At 36.0% G+C, this 17,630-nt stretch overlaps 4 protein-coding genes across 6 annotated transcripts; all 4 read left to right on the top strand.

Annotated features, from left to right (window-relative positions):
* Nucleotides 1-208: 208 nt before the first annotated feature.
* On the top strand, nucleotides 209-700 carry LOC143602629 (protein FAR-RED ELONGATED HYPOCOTYL 3-like). The gene has a single exon (XM_077079670.1). The coding sequence runs from the start codon at nucleotides 209-211 to the stop codon at nucleotides 698-700; it is 492 nt and encodes a 163-aa protein (XP_076935785.1).
* Nucleotides 701-935: 235 nt separating this feature from the next.
* LOC143602628 (uncharacterized) lies at nucleotides 936-2,288 on the top strand. The gene has a single exon (XM_077079669.1). The coding sequence runs from the start codon at nucleotides 936-938 to the stop codon at nucleotides 2,286-2,288; it is 1,353 nt and encodes a 450-aa protein (XP_076935784.1).
* A 4,967-nt stretch (nucleotides 2,289-7,255) lies between these two features.
* On the top strand, nucleotides 7,256-12,101 carry LOC143602631 (uncharacterized). 3 transcript variants are annotated; one of them, XM_077079673.1, is made up of 6 exons: nucleotides 7,256-7,565; nucleotides 9,413-9,487; nucleotides 9,586-9,912; nucleotides 10,793-10,854; nucleotides 10,947-11,439; nucleotides 12,069-12,101. In XM_077079673.1, exons 1-5 carry the CDS (start codon nucleotides 7,386-7,388, stop codon nucleotides 11,089-11,091), a joined length of 789 nt encoding a protein of 262 aa, XP_076935788.1. In that variant the 5' UTR covers nucleotides 7,256-7,385; the 3' UTR covers nucleotides 11,092-11,439; nucleotides 12,069-12,101. The 3 variants fall into 3 exon arrangements, with proteins under 3 accessions (XP_076935788.1, XP_076935787.1, XP_076935789.1); XM_077079672.1 differs by having other exon boundaries at nucleotides 10,944-11,439; XM_077079674.1 differs by lacking the exon at nucleotides 12,069-12,101 and having other exon boundaries at nucleotides 10,934-11,043.
* On the top strand, nucleotides 11,159-13,331 carry LOC143602626 (uncharacterized). Its single transcript, XM_077079668.1, has 4 exons — nucleotides 11,159-11,174; nucleotides 11,266-11,439; nucleotides 12,069-12,337; nucleotides 12,421-13,331. The coding sequence occupies exons 1-4, from the start codon at nucleotides 11,159-11,161 to the stop codon at nucleotides 13,240-13,242; spliced, it is 1,281 nt and encodes a 426-aa protein (XP_076935783.1). The 3' UTR covers nucleotides 13,243-13,331.
* The last annotated feature ends 4,299 nt before the right edge of the window (nucleotides 13,332-17,630 follow it).

The raw sequence follows: 17,630 nt of genomic DNA, 5'->3' as shown, positions 1-17,630 counted from the left end.
TAGGAGACACCCCTATGAAGGTAGTTCAAAACACTTGTAGTTTTAAAGTGTACTTGTCGTGCTTGTAATATTTAGCAAAGTTTTATTTCATCCAATGCAGGCGCTGGAAAACTTTCTCGCAGGCAACGGTTTCACGTTCTATACCCGGGAGAGTGATACCGACGATAGGACGGAGTAAATTTTCTTCTGTCATAGTAAGTCGCATAAGATGTGGCGTGTGTTCCCCGAGGTGCTGATGGTTGACACGACATACAACACCAACATGTACGACTGGCCGTTGGTTCAGTTTATCGGTGTGACCTCGACATCACAGTCGTTTTCTATCGCCGCCGCATTTGTGATCAGGGAACGGCAGAGGAACTTCGGCTGGGCTCTGGAGAAACTTAAACAAATGCTCTACGACTGCATGGAGCCACGCGTGATCCTAACTAATGCGGACCAGGCCCTCATGAACACATGCGACGCGGTCTTCCCTAATGCCACCAAAAATTTATGCAGGTGGCACATATCCAAGAATATAAGGAGAAAATTTAAGGGCCTATATAGCACAGAAATGGGGACGGACTTTGCGTACTGGTGGAAGGTCTTGTATCAGTCGCCGACGATTCAGGAGTACGACCACCGTCGCCTCAACATGGAGCGTCATTTGATACAGAACGATAGAGCCGGTGAGTGCTTCGTATCACCTAACAGTTTTTAATAGCCTAAACATACGTGTTAATAACGTTTCCTTTTATTTTTCAGAGGTCTGGCAATACATTCGCAAGATCTGGCTGGATCCATACAAACACAAGTTTGAAGCCTGCTGGATCGACGAACGCCGAAACTACAGCAAAACTACGACGAACCGAGTTGAGAGCCAGCACGCAAATCTGAAAAGGTACCTCAATGGAAGCAACAACTCGCTCGACACAATTGCCAGGCAAATCCTTAAAATGGCCAACTCGCAGATGAAAGAAATAAGTAAATCTTTTGAAGCCTCCCGCTTGAAGGTCATGGAAGGACATCAACAGCACGTCTGGTTGAAGAAGCTAATAAATAGGGTGTCGATTCACGCTCTGGGTCTACTTGTGAACGAGTATGGGTTGATACACAAGATGCGTGACGGCGGCGCTTCATGCGACCACCATTTGTATTCGTCTTCGGGGCTACCATGTGCCTGTCGGATTGAGGGATACATAGTTAACGACACGTGTATCCCAATAGAGGATGTTGACCCGTTCTGGAGGAGGCTTAATTTTGATCCAGCTTGTCCGCCTAACGAAGAGCCAGACTACGCAGCAGGTCTACGGGACATCACAGATACGCTATCGTCCATAGATGACCCTAATCAAAAGAAAAGTATTTTCGCCAGGCTCTTGTCTGCTATTCCTGGGAGATCTAAAAAGAATGAGCCAGAAAAAAGAGAGGATCCTCGGGGGCGTCCCAAAAAACCAGATCCCCCGAGGCACAGCGCATACACCCCCGCTCTAGATCTCCCCAGACACAGCTCCTACAACCCATCCTCATCACAGGGGCCCAGCCAAGAAAACCCCACCCCATCCTCGCTGAATCGTTCGTTGTCCCAGTCAGCGTCGCGGTTTAAAACTCCTCGTGGACAACCTACGGGAGCTCACCTCAGGTTTCCTTTGATGGTTGCGCCTGCGCAAGTACCGGCGATAAAAACGTTTAGGAGCGTCATTCCTAGCTGGGCCCAGCCGTTCGTCGCAGACATCAAAAACGTACGCCCAGACGGTAACTGCGGTTTTCGATCAATTGTAGTGGGTTTGGGGATACATGAGAAAGTTTGGCCGGATATTAGGCGGGCGATGCAGAACGAGCTGGAAATGAACGAAGGGTGGTGGAGGGCGATGTTCAACAAAGAGGATGACAAATTGTACGGCTGGGTTCATTCCAGCATTCCGTACTACAACACGGTCAAACCGGCGCCGCCGAGTCGTTGGTTCAGCTTACCCGGTCACGGGCACGTGGCTGCTCAGACATACGCGTGTGTGTTAGTCAACCTAGTTGGCAATCAGACCGAATCTTACTTCCCATTAAGAATCGGTCATGACTTAGTTCCGGATCCACATGTTATAGGCATCGCTAACTGGGGAGGTGATCACTGGATATATATAAACCTGGTAGGGGATTTCCAAATGCCTAGGCCAAACCCTAATTGGGAAAGAAGCGCCGTACCGGCGGCGCTCGAATGGAAAACACGGTTCGGACAACGTTTGAAGGAGTACGAAGACATACACCAGGGTTGGCGAAGGGAATCCTCTAACGTAGATTTAGACAGCTTATAGAAGACATAGTATCAATGGACAAAAAAGTCTATAATAATAATAATAATAAATAATAAATAATAAATAATAAATAACAATAATTTTAATAATAATAAATAACAATAATTAAATAACAAACTAATATTAATATTAATAACTAAATAATATAAAAAAATAATAAAAATAATAATAATAACAATAATAATAACAATAATAATAATAATAAATAATAAATAATAATAACTAAATAACAAATTAATATTAATATTAATAAATAATAAATAATAAATACTAATAAATAATGATAATTAAATAAAAAATATAGGGCTAAGACGCCACGTATAGTATCAATGGACAATAATAATAATAATAATAATAATAATAATAATAATAATAATAATAAATAGTAAATAATAAATAATAAATAACAATAATTTAGTAATAATAAATAACAATAATTAAATAACAAACTAATATTAACATTAATAACTAAATAATATAAAAAATAATAAAAATAATAATAATAATAATAATAAATAATAATAACTAAATAACAAATTAATATTAATATTAATAACTAATAAATAATAAATACTAATAAATAATGATAATTAAATAAAAATAATAGGCCTACGACGCCACGTATAGGACTATACGTGGCGTCTAGGACCCCTTATATTAGCAGACGTCTGCTCAGCTACCAGACTTAGGCCTAAGACGCAACGTATAGGCCTATACGTGGCGTCTAGAACCCCATATTATCAGCAGACGCTTGCTCAGACGCCCACTTTCAAATTTCAAAACTCCCGCGCGAACGACCGAGCATCCACACACGAGCCTATATCGGACAGCGACCGGAATACCAAACGAGCCGACAAGATTTTACCCGACACCGACACCGACAAGATATGGAGGTAATTTTTTAATATTATATTAGTGATGATGATTAGGTTAACATGATGATTAATATGTGTTGCTGATGATGTGATGATGTTGATTATGTTGTTTTGATGGATAAAACTGTCGGCCGGAGTCCGGCCGTCGGTTTACCTGGACTGTCAGACGCGGCGTATAGCTCTATACGTTGCGTCTGATATAATTTTTTTCTGTTTTTTTAATTATAATAATATTAATATTATTATAAATATTATTATTAATATTATTATCAATATTTATTACTAGTATTTATTATTATTATTAATATTTTTATTATAATTATTATTATTATTTGTTATAAATATTATTAATAATATTTATTATTAGTATTTATTGTTATTATTAATATTTTTATTATAATTATTACTATTATAATTATTATTATTTGTTGTAAATATTATTATAAATATTATTATTAATATTTATTATTACTATTTATTGTTATTATTGTAATTGTTATTGTTTAATTATTATTATTATTTTTTATTATTATAGTTTGTGGAAGACGAGATTGAGCACGAGCTCGAGCAGCTCGGGCAGGCAAGGGGCGGGGCCCGGGGCCAGGGGCGGGGCCGCGGACCCCCTGAGGGCAACAACGTGTTGCTCACCTACCCTCATGTGCAGTTTGCTGAGGGTTCGGACGTCCACACACGATACATTCGCCTACGCCAGACGCACCCGTTTCCCAACACGATTATTTCCTGGTCGTTTTTGGAGTTCTGTGACGCGCACCTGCGGGCGGCTGAGTACATTGGACAGGATACGCCCTGGAGCCGATGCTTCAGTATGCCACTATCAGCTCACCGGGAGCTGACACTGGAGGTTTACTCCACGATACGCGTTACGTAAGTTTACTCCACATTGTTATATTATATTATATTATATTATATTATATTATATTATATTATATTATATTATATTATATTATATTATATTATATTATTGCAGGCCCCGCGCGCCTGGTACGCCAGAGATTGAGATGAGGGTGCCAGGCGTCGATACGACACAGTCGGAGGTTTACTTCCGCATGTTCGGGCATGACGTCCATCTCTCGATGGAGGAGTTCGCGGTTGCTCTAGGCTTATACACCGCGCGGGAGGTACGCAGCCCGATATACACGAAGAGCATCCACCAGATGCCGGAGGACGAGCTGCGAGTATGGTGGCGGGCCATTAGCGATCACGACTTCGGGGAGAGGACCTTGGGCACCAGTTCCAAGGTCTCGTCTATTAGGGACCCGCTGCACAGGTACGTTCTTAAAATGTATTCTATTGTTTAATATAATATAATATAATATAATATAATATAATATAATATAATATAATATAATATAATATAATATAATATAATATAATATAATATAATATAATTATTATTATTGTTAATAAATTATATTATCTTATATTACACAGGTACCTTCACAGGCTGATTGCGATGTCCATTGCGGGTCGCAATCGGGGCGCGGATCACTGCAGCCTACGCGACCTGTTTTTTTTTAGGTGTCTGCTGACACACAGGCACTGCAACCTCGCTAGGGGGTTTGCAGACTATTTTGTCGCCTACCAGTTCAGGCAGGGACGAGGGTCCTTGATGGGTGGCGGGTACGTCACCCAGCTTGCGATATCTCTAGGCCATGGGGACCTGGTGGACGGCCTGCGTATCACTCCGACCCCTCCCTGCCCGCTGGACCGCTAGCGTTGCGGCGGCATGCACATTGTGCGTTCGTTCTCCGGGCCCCACGGGCCGCGGGACCGGCTGGTGGGCGGGGCGGGGGCACGTGCGCCTTACGTCCCGGTGCCTTTAGTCGAGCCTCCCCCGATCGCGGCACCGGAGGTGGAGCTTGTACATGAGCCTGTCGACGCGGGGGAGGGGGTCGGCGGGGATCCTGACGACGGTGGTGTCGGACGTGAGGATCCGGGCGCATCTCAGGTACGTTTTAATATATTATCGTTTTATCGTTTCTTTTAATTCGACTGCATATTAAACGTATTTATATGGTTTTGTTGTTAGGGGCCGACGCAGCACGTTCCACGCACATATCTCGCGGTGCGTCTGGGTCCCGCCACCGACGCTAGGTTGGAGGCCCTAGAGTTGGAGATGAGGCGGATGTCGCGCCAGACGGACTGGCGGATGAGCCAGATGTCGCGCCAGATCGACTGGCTTGTTGCCAGTCGGGTAGTGGAGCTGTCTGGACAGCAGTACACCGTGCCACCGCCACCGCCCCCAGTTTTGACCATGAGGCGAGCACGTCTAGCGTGAGACGCGGACGGGGCGACGACGTGGATGCCCCGGACGGTTCGGGGCCGAGGCGCAGGGGAGAGGACGACGCCAACGTTGGCGACGTGTTCGGAGGGCTCGTGGGCCACGACGACGACATGGGCATGGACATGGGACTTCACGTATTTTATGTTTTAGTTGTCGTATTTTCTTTTATTTGTATAGATTTAACAATTATTTTTGGTATATATATGTATTAACTGTTTTTCACCGAAAGGATATTAAATAATAAATAAATAATTAATTAATATATAATGATAATAAATTTTCTCAATAACAAAATAACAAAGAAAAAAAATAAAAAAAACATAATAAAACATAATTGGTTGGATTTTCTAAGAACACCGGCCTATACGTAACGTATAAGCCGGTGTTTTAGCGATTGGACGGTGAGCCTAGAAATTCGTTATAGGAAATCTAATCATAGTTAATGCAGAAGATAGATAGATAGATAGCTGTTACCGTGTTGGTATTACTTTTGACCATAAATGACAACACTCTGCAGCAGTTAAGCTGCCCTTCTCACGCGCTCTCTTCCCACACGCGCCCACGTGCCCACCACCACCACCAACAGAATTCAATTCCATCTTTGGTGGGCCCATCCATCCGCACATAAAATGAAAATAAAAGAAAGAAGAGAGACAAAACACACACACTTGCAGAGTTTCAAAGTTTCAATTTCTCTCCATCTATCTATCTTCAGTTCGTTCCATTAATGCTTTATTTGTATACAAACTGTCAGTTTATTCATCTCCTATGTTTGCTGAATGCATGTTATATGTTTGGAAATTGAACATAATTTCTTGTGAATTAGGTAGTTAGCTTACTATCAATCAATTTGCTCTAGATTTTTTTTATGTTGAATGCAAAATTATCTATGATATCAAGTTTTGGATTGTTGATGTGAACTTGTGATATTTGGTTACTCTCTTTTGACTTGTGTACAGTTATGGTTTGTTGATATAGTTTGTTATTTTAGGGGGTTAAATGTGTGTTTTCAAGTGATTTAATAATAAGATTATTTTTGGAAAAAGATAAACCAAGGAACTCATCTTTATATTTGGAATGCTATGCACGTATGATGACTTGTTAAACAGGTAAAAAACATAGGATTGAACCATTAACTGAAAACTGAGTGAGCTAGTGGGGACAAAAAAATTTAAAAAAAAAATGAGTGACTTAATTAAAAGGGTGGTGAAACTTGGTTACTATTCTATGATGTTTTCGTTAAATTTCTGATATGTTCAAGGGCTACAAGATAGCGGTATATATTGGGGATGCTAGTGTGTTTCATTAGCCATGTGCAGTTAATGTAGGATTTTAATGAATTTGCTATAGATATTTTGAATTGGATGATTTTTTATGTTGAATTAATGCAAAATAATCTATAATAGGTTGATATAAATTATGTATAAAGTTTTGGATTGTTGATGCTAACTTGTGGTTTTTTGGTTAGTCCCTTTTGACTTGTGTACAGTTATGGTTTGCTGATATAGTTTGTTATTTAGGTGTTTTTAAGTGATTTTGTTGTTATTGCAAAAGAAATGCTTAATTGCTGATACAACTGTTGTTTGTAATTTGTTATACACCAATAGAATAGTGGTGGCGGAGAGCTTATAATTATTTTCAGTTTTTTGTTTGGTTAGAAGATCTTGAAACAATAAATCTAGTGTTTCCTTGTATCCATCTGTATTTCATGTTAACATAACTTACATGGAGTTTACGTGTACTGCAGTCCCATAGTATCGGTTTCTTATATACATTTGTTTGTTTTAGGAGCACATTTTTTGCAGCAATGGCCTGACGTTTTCATGATGTCAGCAGATGTATGTTTCATGGATTTAGTTTTTTTAGCATATTAACCGCCTCGATAGCCTTCTAAAGTATCACCTTCTGAAAGCATCAATGATTGGTAGTAAAGTTGTGTTAACGTATAAGAGGAAGCGGCACTCTTCAAGGCCCGGTCTAGGGTTTGAAAATGAGTGTCCTGATCAAACTCATGGATGTCAAACTTTAGAGGTACTGAAAGAACCAGCAGCCAATAAAGAAGTTTCAACATATGAATCCGAGAGAAAAGATGCTAAGGTAAATCCTGGTTTATAATTCAAGTTACTAATTATTGCGGTGTTGATCATATAGTCAAGCTGTATCGGTTTCCTGATTATTATCTGATGAGGAACAGCTTGATAATTATATCACTGTTTCGTTTATGAATAAATTGTTAAATTTATTTACCTGATTATTATTGAGGCTACATCATCGTAAATCATCCTCTCTATTTGACTTGAATTGCAAGTTTTAATTTTAAGCCATTGGACTCCTATATATTGAGCTGATAAATACTTCCAATCTAACATGCAATTGCAATGAAACAAAAAGAGTTGAATAACAAAGAAAAAGGAGACCTAATTTCTAAATCTTCAAAAATCTCAAATCTCTCCTCGTATACGGGAAATCTAGAGCTTAACCTAACCTCATTTTAGCGGTATACTTCAGTTTGCAGTTAATCTATGGTTTGGTTAGTGGTTAAGCTCTATCAGCTAAACAAAAGAATCATGGTTGTATTGATTCCGTACCAATGAATCTATAATATATTAATATTCACTAACGAGTAATCAATACCTCATCCGAAAGTTAATACTATTTTTTTTAGCAAACTTATAGTAAAAAAAAATTAAAAAATTTTTATGGGAGCTTTGGGATTTAACACCTAAGTGAGTTCACGGTTTTGCACTTCGGCCATAAAATAAGATTTCTGCTTCTTCAGCCTGTTAGCAGCTCACTTCTCCTTTTAAACATAATGTTCTGTGCTTCTTTTCAATCCAAAGTTTTTCTGAGCAGCATGCAAGCTCTCTGATCATGGGTGAATATTACATATTTTCTTATCTGTGCTGAACCTTTCTTTCGTTTGCATTAAATAAATACTAGCCTAGTGCATTGAAGATCTTCCTTTTTGTTTAATGGTCGCATTCATAGTACCATTGTCTATGTATAAGACTATTTTTTTAAGCCATTGTTTTGCGGTTTTTGGTGTTAAAATATTGGTAAGTGATTTTTCACTTTGACCATCTCTTCAAAAATAATTTACTGTGATCTACTTGATGCATCTTGTTAGGTTCCTTCTTACAATCATGATTTTGAATGAATTTCAATCTTGGTTATAAGACTTATTGTGGGTAATTACTTTTATCACACTCCATTCAAGTCATTAAGTGCTGATGTTGGTGATGGTGAGAATCTAAAGGAGATTAAGCTGAAAATTGGGCCAGTTAGTGATAATAGTGGGTTTTGGTTAATTGGTCTTCACATTTTTATTTCTATATATTCAGCTATTTTGTTCTACTTTTCTTCCATTCTTTTCCCCCATGTCTGTTCCTATCTCTGTTTAACAAATTCTGGATTTTTCTAGAAACAGATAATTTTAACGTTGGCTTGCAACATATTTCACATCCTTCCTCTTTATTGTGCCATCGTATAGTGATTTTAAGAATACATAAACATCATTCAAATAAAATGATAGTGGATCTAAAATTAGAGGTTAACCAGCAAGACAGCAAATTAGACTATATCTAACATAACCCTTAAAAAGATTTTTTTTGTCCATGTTTCGTCGATAGCAAATTTGTTATTTATGGTTAGATGAACAATATTAGTACTTAATAACATGAGTTTTCTTATAAAGCGATTTAGGATTTGTATTGATTACTAGTATTTGCTAGACTTTGAACCCTTCTTTTATTGATTTGACTATCAATCAGCCACCTCTATCTGAAAATTAAAAGATTTATTCTCTGGTACTTGATCTTAGTGTTCTTGATTATAGATCTTGATCTCGGATCGATCTAAAGCTTAGTGATACTTCTAAATTCAAGTTAACGATGCATTCCTTTTTAAATACTTCTTTCTCAACAAGTAGTTGGACTTCTTTGCAGACATTGAATCAGTGTGCTCTATATAATGGTGACAGCAACGTATTACAAAAGTCTGATTATTGTCATTCCAATGAAGTGAGTTTTACTTTCAAAGCTGTGAATATACGTATAATGTCATGTATTAATGGCCTCAAAGTTTATTCTATTAACATCAATTTTGTTGTACACTAAAGGATCTTGATGGGAAAAAGCTATGTTCTAGATGCGTCAAACAACAAGATACATTATCAACATTACAAAAAGTTGGACACTCATGTGAAGACACAATGAAAGTCAAAAAACCAGGTTTCCCATTGATAACATTCAGTCGCAGAGTAAAACAGAAAAAAACTGCGGACAAGACTGCTGTGCAAGAAAAGTCAACTTTTGTGGAGAAATATGATTTGGTGGCGGTTAAAAGCAATAATTCTACAATGGATAATGGCTGTCTTGTAGATGTTTCAACAGATTTAACAGGATACGATTCCAATTCTCAATATTGCACTGCAAGTCAAGAAAAGGTATGCATCCATTTTACCTAAACTTGGTTGTTTAGCAAAATTGTGATTTCCTTTTTACTATTAATGCTACATGAGGAAAGAATTGAGATGAATTAATGTTTTAAATTGGGCATGTGACAAGGCAAAGTCTGTTCAATGTTCATCTTTTCTATTCCATTTTTATTTCAATAAGTTGATAATAACAAATAATCTTTTAAAAACAATATAATAAAAATACATGAGTGAGGATGACGTAACTCAAAATAAAATAAAAAACTAAAAACATATGAGATGGTTCGTATAAATTTAAAGTCGTTAAAAAGTTGTAAGCAAGTGATTTGATTTGCTATTATAATGTCATTATTCAAGTAATGTTTTTATGATTTCATCCAATCATAAATAAGAGATATTTTCTTTTTTCGAATTTAACATGTTTAGGGACTTTTATGATAAAAAAACAAAATATATGTTGGTTTTTAATGTGCAAAATATTAAAGAATAATTACTAGAAAAATCAGAAAGTATGTTGGTTTTTCATGTGCACAAATTTGTTGTTGGACTTTTTACGAGAAAAAAACAGAAAGCATGTTGGTTTTTTATGGCATCCACCCTTAAAAATATTGTTCGAAGTCACTGTAGATAATCTTGTTTCCTAACAAATTACAATATACCAGTGATTTATCCATAGATCTAGCTGTTATTAGCATGGCGGATAATTTTCTTGTGTGCATAATGTTGCGATTTTTGAGCTAAAGGGAGCACCACTGAGCAGACACTGTAATATAAATCTTCTGCATTTGTGCTTGTCCTTAGCCGTTGTGGTTCTTTTTTAATTATTCATTCTCATAAAACTGTTTTAAGAGAAAGACAACTAATTACTGTGTACATTTTTTCATGACAGAAGACCTTTGAAGATGTTGATCTCGGTGATGATGCTTCACCTTCTGAACCTAAAATTGAGATGTATGTATTCGTTATCTTGAATGTTTACATCGTTTTTATGCATTACCTCTGTCACACCATGTTCTCATTTCCGTTTTAGCTGACTTTAGCAGTGAGAAGTCAACTAATGAAGAGTTGACCACTGGAAGCTGCATTCTAAAGGACACCCCACCAATAGCTGAATTATCAAGTAAGGGTTCACAATGTCAACCCACCTGCCCATTTGGAAATGAGTCATTTCCTGATGTTTTTGAGTGATAACAGGTCAAAACGGGTCAAAATTTGTTGAACATATATTCAAATATTTACATATTAAATTGTTATAATGTGTTTTGACCCAAGCTCATTTTGACCTTTTATCCAAACCGTCTGACCCGCCTGCACTATACTGTGTTGCATACTGATTATATGGAGATTTTGCTACTTCTTCAGGAAAGTCACAAATTGATGCTGATAGAAGTCTGGAGGTATCACAGAGCCTTGTTTTTGCAAAAGATGAATCACGGGTCATATCAAGTGATGTTGTAGAAAGTGCTAAAACAACTGTTCACAAGAAACGAGATGAAGGCTCACTAGCTTCTTTAGATTTATCAAAGCCTCCACCTGGTTAGTATTTTGCTTAAATAATACCTATAACAATAAGAATGTACTTTTAAATGCTTCGATTTGGGTGATGTTTTCATTAACGACTTCAATAGGTGCTAAAGGGTTTAACCAAATAGGAAATGTGTCAAATGTGGTTGAAAGAATAAAAAAGTCATCGGAAGTGTACTCAAATTTATAGAAGCCTCTTCGATCCCTTTATTTAATAAAGATATACATCTTGGATGGTTTTTGCATATCATAATTTAGCCAATTTATTAATAAAATTCAAAGAAAAGGATAAAAAAGTAGCCCAACATGTCTATGCTGCCTTGTTAGAAAACCTTTTTACCCCTCACGCCCGACATGCTTATGCTGCCATATTAATAAAACATTTTACAAAGCGAAGAATCTTTTTCAATTCCTAAAAAGATGTGGTAGAATTCAAACCTCAAGGTAGAAGTAATCTGCATTCCAGGTTTGAATTGCTTGCCTTTTGGGTTGCACTTGGAGTCCAGCTTCTTCGGTTGTACATAGAGATTTTGTATGTATCTATTGGGTGCTCAAAAATTAACAAGGCAGAAAATACCACTAAAATTAAAGTATAGGTAAGCACCCATTATTTGTCACTCATTCTAGTTGTGATTAATCAGAATCAAGTGGTTTGGTGGACTGCAACTTAACACAGCTCCACAATACCGTATCAGAAAATCACCGAGAATCAACCGATTCTACTAGCAGAAGTCACTGTGAGTTCCCTTCTAGAAGCAGGGTACTGGATTTGCTTGATGACAGAATTGGGGAGACTTCATTATCTCAATTACATCATCGTGTTCCTCCAACCATCTCTAGTAGCTGGGGCCCAGACCTCCTGTCATCTTCCATTGGTGAAAGTCAAACATCAAAACAGAACTTTCTTCAGGTACATAGATTTTTAAAAAGGCCACTTGTTTCATCAAGTTACACTATTACTGTTATATGGCTGTTAACATTTAATTCTTGCAGCTTTTTCCAGAAGACAATATTTTGCCATCAAACAGGAAACCGCTACATTTTAGGAGCTCTACATGTTCAGCACCCTTTCGGTCAGTTGAATCTAGAAACTTTGAAGACATGATCAGGTCACAATACCCGTCTGACTCGGTATCCTTAATAAGACACAGGATCATGCTTGACAACATTTTAAGTAAAGCAAGGGCTGTAAATGTTAAAAAAGGTAAATTTGTTGACTGTTTTGACCATCCAAATGCATGGTCAGAGGAGGAACTTGACTTTCTTTGGATTGGTGTAAGACGACACGGGATTGGCAGTTGGGATGCCATTTTACGGGACCCACGGTTACACTTTTCGTCATGGAGATCGCCGCGTGAGTTAGCCGAGCGGTGGGAGAAAGAACAGTCAAATCTTCTAAGGGCAAAACCCTCTTTTCACACGAAACACAATCCAATTGAAGAACCTCAACTCTCCCTTGGATTTAGAGGAAGGTCAACCGTTGACCCGCATCTGGTGAATGTTCCCAAGGGGAACTTAAACTTACCCAGCTGGCTCCGGGAAGCGGTTAGCTTCCCTTGTTCTGAACAGACCGGGGTTCCTTCGGTTTCATACACGGGCCAATCTGGTTTGATGCAATGGATTAACCAACCCTTCTGCGGCTCTAATAGAGCAGGACCCGTGTTACAGCCAACTTCTGGTGCGGCCTGTTGGGCTGAACCGTTGGCGCAAGCGGTTGCAGCCCGTCCTGTTAGTAAGGCGGATGAAGTGATTGTTATAGAGAGTGACGCGTCTTCTGAAGAGACTGTATCAGATGATCATAGTGTTAGGAGTTAGGTGATGGGATGTAGTAGTATGGAGGAGGCTAATCAGATGCTTGGGTTTTGTACAGTTAAATCTTGATTAAGGTTTATCTTTATGGGTTGTATTTGTCTCACCCTCCAAATTAAGGGTTTGAAGCATGTGTAACGGTTAGTTAGGATTTTCGAAGTTGAATTTTGGGTTCCTATATCTATATGTGTGTTTGTTTGAAAATTATTTAAGCCGTGCTTATGTGTTTATGTTTATGTATGGAACCAATATGCAACTGTATGCTTGTGATCAAAAGGTGTTTAGCTATTGTTACCCATGAACTTTCAAGTTAGTGTGGGTGCACCTTGGTTGTACAGTTATTTGACTTTAAACTAAAATAATAAATTAGAATTTATGTACTATAGTTATAACTTATATTTTAGTAAATCTTAATTAAATTGATTCTTTGAAGTTAGAACATCAAATTCGATAATTAATGGTTTTGTTCATTATTTTGTAAAATTTGACATTTTTCTAAAGATTTTTTCTGTTGACTTCGCGGGTTTGAAACCATTCATGTGCCGGCTTTAAGTCCACGTAACTATCATTTAATTCTCTCTCTACTCAAAACTCTAATGTGTTTTGTTTTATGATCTTTACAGTAAGGTTAACTAGAATCAATATATCTTATCTTAGTGACTCACTCTATTCTTTATGTAGCCATTGTATGAATAGATAGCCTTTCGCTTGATTTTCGTGATGATCACTTACAGTTATAGACATACAGTTTGGTACTTTGGTGCGTACAAGGAGAGAACATATTTTATATTTTGTATGTTTATGATTCTTTGTATATGGAGTACTACAGCTGTCATTGTTACATATATATCATCCGTGCAAGTATATAAAAATTATAAAGAGAGTATTTTATACATAGTATGTGATTCTCTGTTTATCTAGGTACGTACTACGCCATTGTGACTCCATGTGACATAATAATTGATTGTATGATTAGTCCCCTTCGCCTCATATGTAAATCTAGAATAAACAATCATTTTGATTTTCTTAGAATACTTACTAGACCTCTCTTATTATTTTTATTGTTTATATATGTGATTGTAAAAATTCTGACCAGGGGTGGATTGATCTCAGTTAATCCTGATTAAATCCTCCACTAATCGCTAGTACTCACTCTATTCTCCGACAAACTACTACATCACTCTTTGTATGTATGCAAGGTGGATGGTTGCGTGGAACCAACAATATGTAACGCATCCTAAATATATTATGGTTGGGTTAAATTTTAAAAACTTACAATTATTGTTGAAGCAAAGCAAGAACATAAAGTGAAAAAGGGGAGGAGAGGAAAGTTATAAACTAAAATGGGTGATTTAAAAAGTATTTATTCAATAGGTTTCTCTTTTGTAAACTTATATTTTCACACTCCTAAATCCCTATCTTATTTTATAAAATAAGTTCTATTAAAAATTTCTTTACAAAAAAATAGATAAAAAAAAATGAATTAAAATAATAAAACTTTTATTTTTTAATTCTCGTTCCATTTCTTTTCAAACACAAATAGTCAAAAACTGTTTTCAATATCAAATTACTAGGTTTTATCCCCCGTATTACGGGGGTTGTTTTACACTTTTCGTCTTTTAATATTTATTTTTTGAATTTTAATTTTATTTATTGAAAGAAAGTTAATAATATAAAATAAATGATATGTTATAACCCGTTTAAAAGTTATATGGATTTTGGTGATCAAGGACCTGTTTATTTTTTTACTATAAAATTTTTTCTTAATTATAAATAATAATATTTTTTTTAAAAAAATCGGATATTAATTTTTAGTATATCCCTATTTTATAGGATTCTCATATCAAATATTTGGTAAGTTTAATTTTTAATTTAATGAGCTGTTATTTAAGAGATATATGGGTTTGGTGAGATCCATACCTGTGAATTCAGGCCAAATGCAAGAGAAGCCTCCATTTATAAATAAAACAATATGGTGACTTGAGAGAATTTAAAAAGCAATCAAAGAGCTTTTAAAAGGTTTTGTTTATATATATATTATAGATTTATTTATTTATTTATCAAGACTGATTTAAAACAAAAATTATTTTTGGTTTTTTATTTTCTTCGTTTTTTACTACTTTATTAATGTACTTATATTGTTTTCTTCAAGCTATTTTGTTATATAAGAGGGTTTGAGACTTGAGTTGGATGACTTAATATCGATATTGATACCAATGTTGTTCAGTCGGACTCAGTGTGGTTTGTTATCGGTACCTGTACATTACTTACACCCGTAAAGCTTATGATATAAAAGAATTATTTTGAATAAAACTTTATTTCAACAAAAATTATACCAAAATATTGGAAAAAAAAATAATTAAATGCAACAACGAAAACCATAAAAACAAATGCCGATATCGGTTCCAATAATACTAATACCTATAAAGTACTTGTACTCATATAGCTTATGATATAAAAAGTATTTTAGTTTGAATTCAACTTTGTATTCAACAAAATTTATTTAATAAGTTATCGGATGTAAGTTATTTTTTCTCATATATTACTTATAGCAAAAGAATGAAAATAAAATTTGAAAGGAAAACAAATAATATAAAGATTTTATTTGAAAAGTTTAATTTAAATCATAAAATCGTAAAAATATGAAGCAACCAGAAGAAAAAAAAAAGAAGCAACGATTACAAGAACATGTTTCAAAACTCCAATAATAAAGCATCGAGAAGGAAAAAAAACATAAAAAACGAACACAAAACTTTATTTTAAATCGGTTTTGATAAATAAAAGTATGAATACAAGAACATGTTTCAAAACCTTTTCTTAAATAATCTTGTTTATAACAAATAAAAATAAAAATTTAAAAGTTTATTATTATAACTTATTTTTTATCTATGTTTTAGTATAGAAATTCTAACAATTTAACAAGAATTGGAGCGAAGAAAGATAAGTTTACAAAATAAAACCTATTTTAATAAATACTAGGATTTAGGACCTCCCACTTCGCGACGGGGCCATCGAACAAAAAAACATGCGTAAAAACGTTAAACCACGGACGCGTTGTGAGTCGACATGAAATCAGCCTGTATGGGGATATGACATCAAAACTAAACAAAATAAATAAACCAGTCAATGTCAAAACACAACAAATTATCATATATTGAACAAAAACCCAGCATGTTACAGTTGCGAACCGATGTAAATTCAGGTAGTATCGGCCATTACAACACAAATTGGTAAACATGAATTAATAAGCCAAAAAATCATATTTTAAAGGCGAGGTATCAAACACTGAGACACAGATATAAAAACATGTGATGATAGGATAACTTTTAAATCATGAAAGCGTTTTGTTCATTTTAAAAACCAACTAAAACAAATATGAAACCTAAGTATAAGAAAATCGTATAACGGACAAATAAAACATGTAAAGGCGACACTTGCGCAAGTTTAAGGTTTAGAAATATAGTTTGTTATATATTATAATTAGTTAAAACAAGACGTAAAATAAAGGGAATAAAAACCATCTGATAGTGCACCGACCTCTGCTGTATTTTTATAAAACATAGATTAAAGTAAAATTTAAGTAATAAAAAAATGAAACACAAAGTATGTAAAAAATAGTAGAGCTAGAAATGTAAGGTAGTAAAAAAAAAAGACAGAATTATAGAAATTGTCCATTATCTTTCACTGAAATTTCACTCGTTGTCCCTGATATTTAAAATTGATTTTTTTTTGTCCTTTACGTTTCAAAATCCTTCAGCGTTTATCCTTTTCGCCTAACTCAATTAAAAATCTTCATTAAGTCAGGTCATGTGCCTTGCACATGAGGCCAAATTAGTCATTTACCTATTAAATTAAAATAATATTTTAATAAATAAAGAAAACAATAAAAAAAACTAAAAATATATATTTAATTTATTTTTCTCTCCTTCTTCTTGTTCCTCCTCCTCCTCCTTCACTGCCAATCTCCGGCAGTCACCGCCGCCACCGTCTTCTCCGACAAAGATCAAACCTCTCTCTCTCTCTCTCAGACACACACATCCACCACGACCATCACCATGAATCAACCACCAAAAACAAGCACCACCGGAACTGCAACTACCACAACCACTGCCGGACCTGCCACCGCCAACCCTAACATCACCACCACCTGACCCGTCGCCATTGACCCGTCACCACCGACCCGTCACCACCTGACCTGCCGATCCGACGACTTCCGGTAAAAAAACCGCTTGAACACCACCATCTAATGGTGCTGTTACTCGATCTAGTATTTTGTTCAGCCACAAAATGTTGACTGTATAATAATTGATTAATTTCTAGATCGATCTCGTAGGCCTCCAATTTTGGTGTCTGGTTACAGATAAGTGTTGAATTTGAATCCAATTCGATCCCTA

The sequence above is a fragment of the Bidens hawaiensis genome, unplaced genomic scaffold, assembly GCF_021521415.1.
Source record: "Bidens hawaiensis isolate Kalapana, Puna unplaced genomic scaffold, B.hawaiensis_p1.1 tig00059269_1, whole genome shotgun sequence".
Taxonomy (NCBI): Eukaryota; Viridiplantae; Streptophyta; class Magnoliopsida; order Asterales; family Asteraceae; genus Bidens; species Bidens hawaiensis.
Note: the sequence above shows the minus strand (reverse complement) of the source record. Positions and strands in the feature narration are given on the sequence as shown.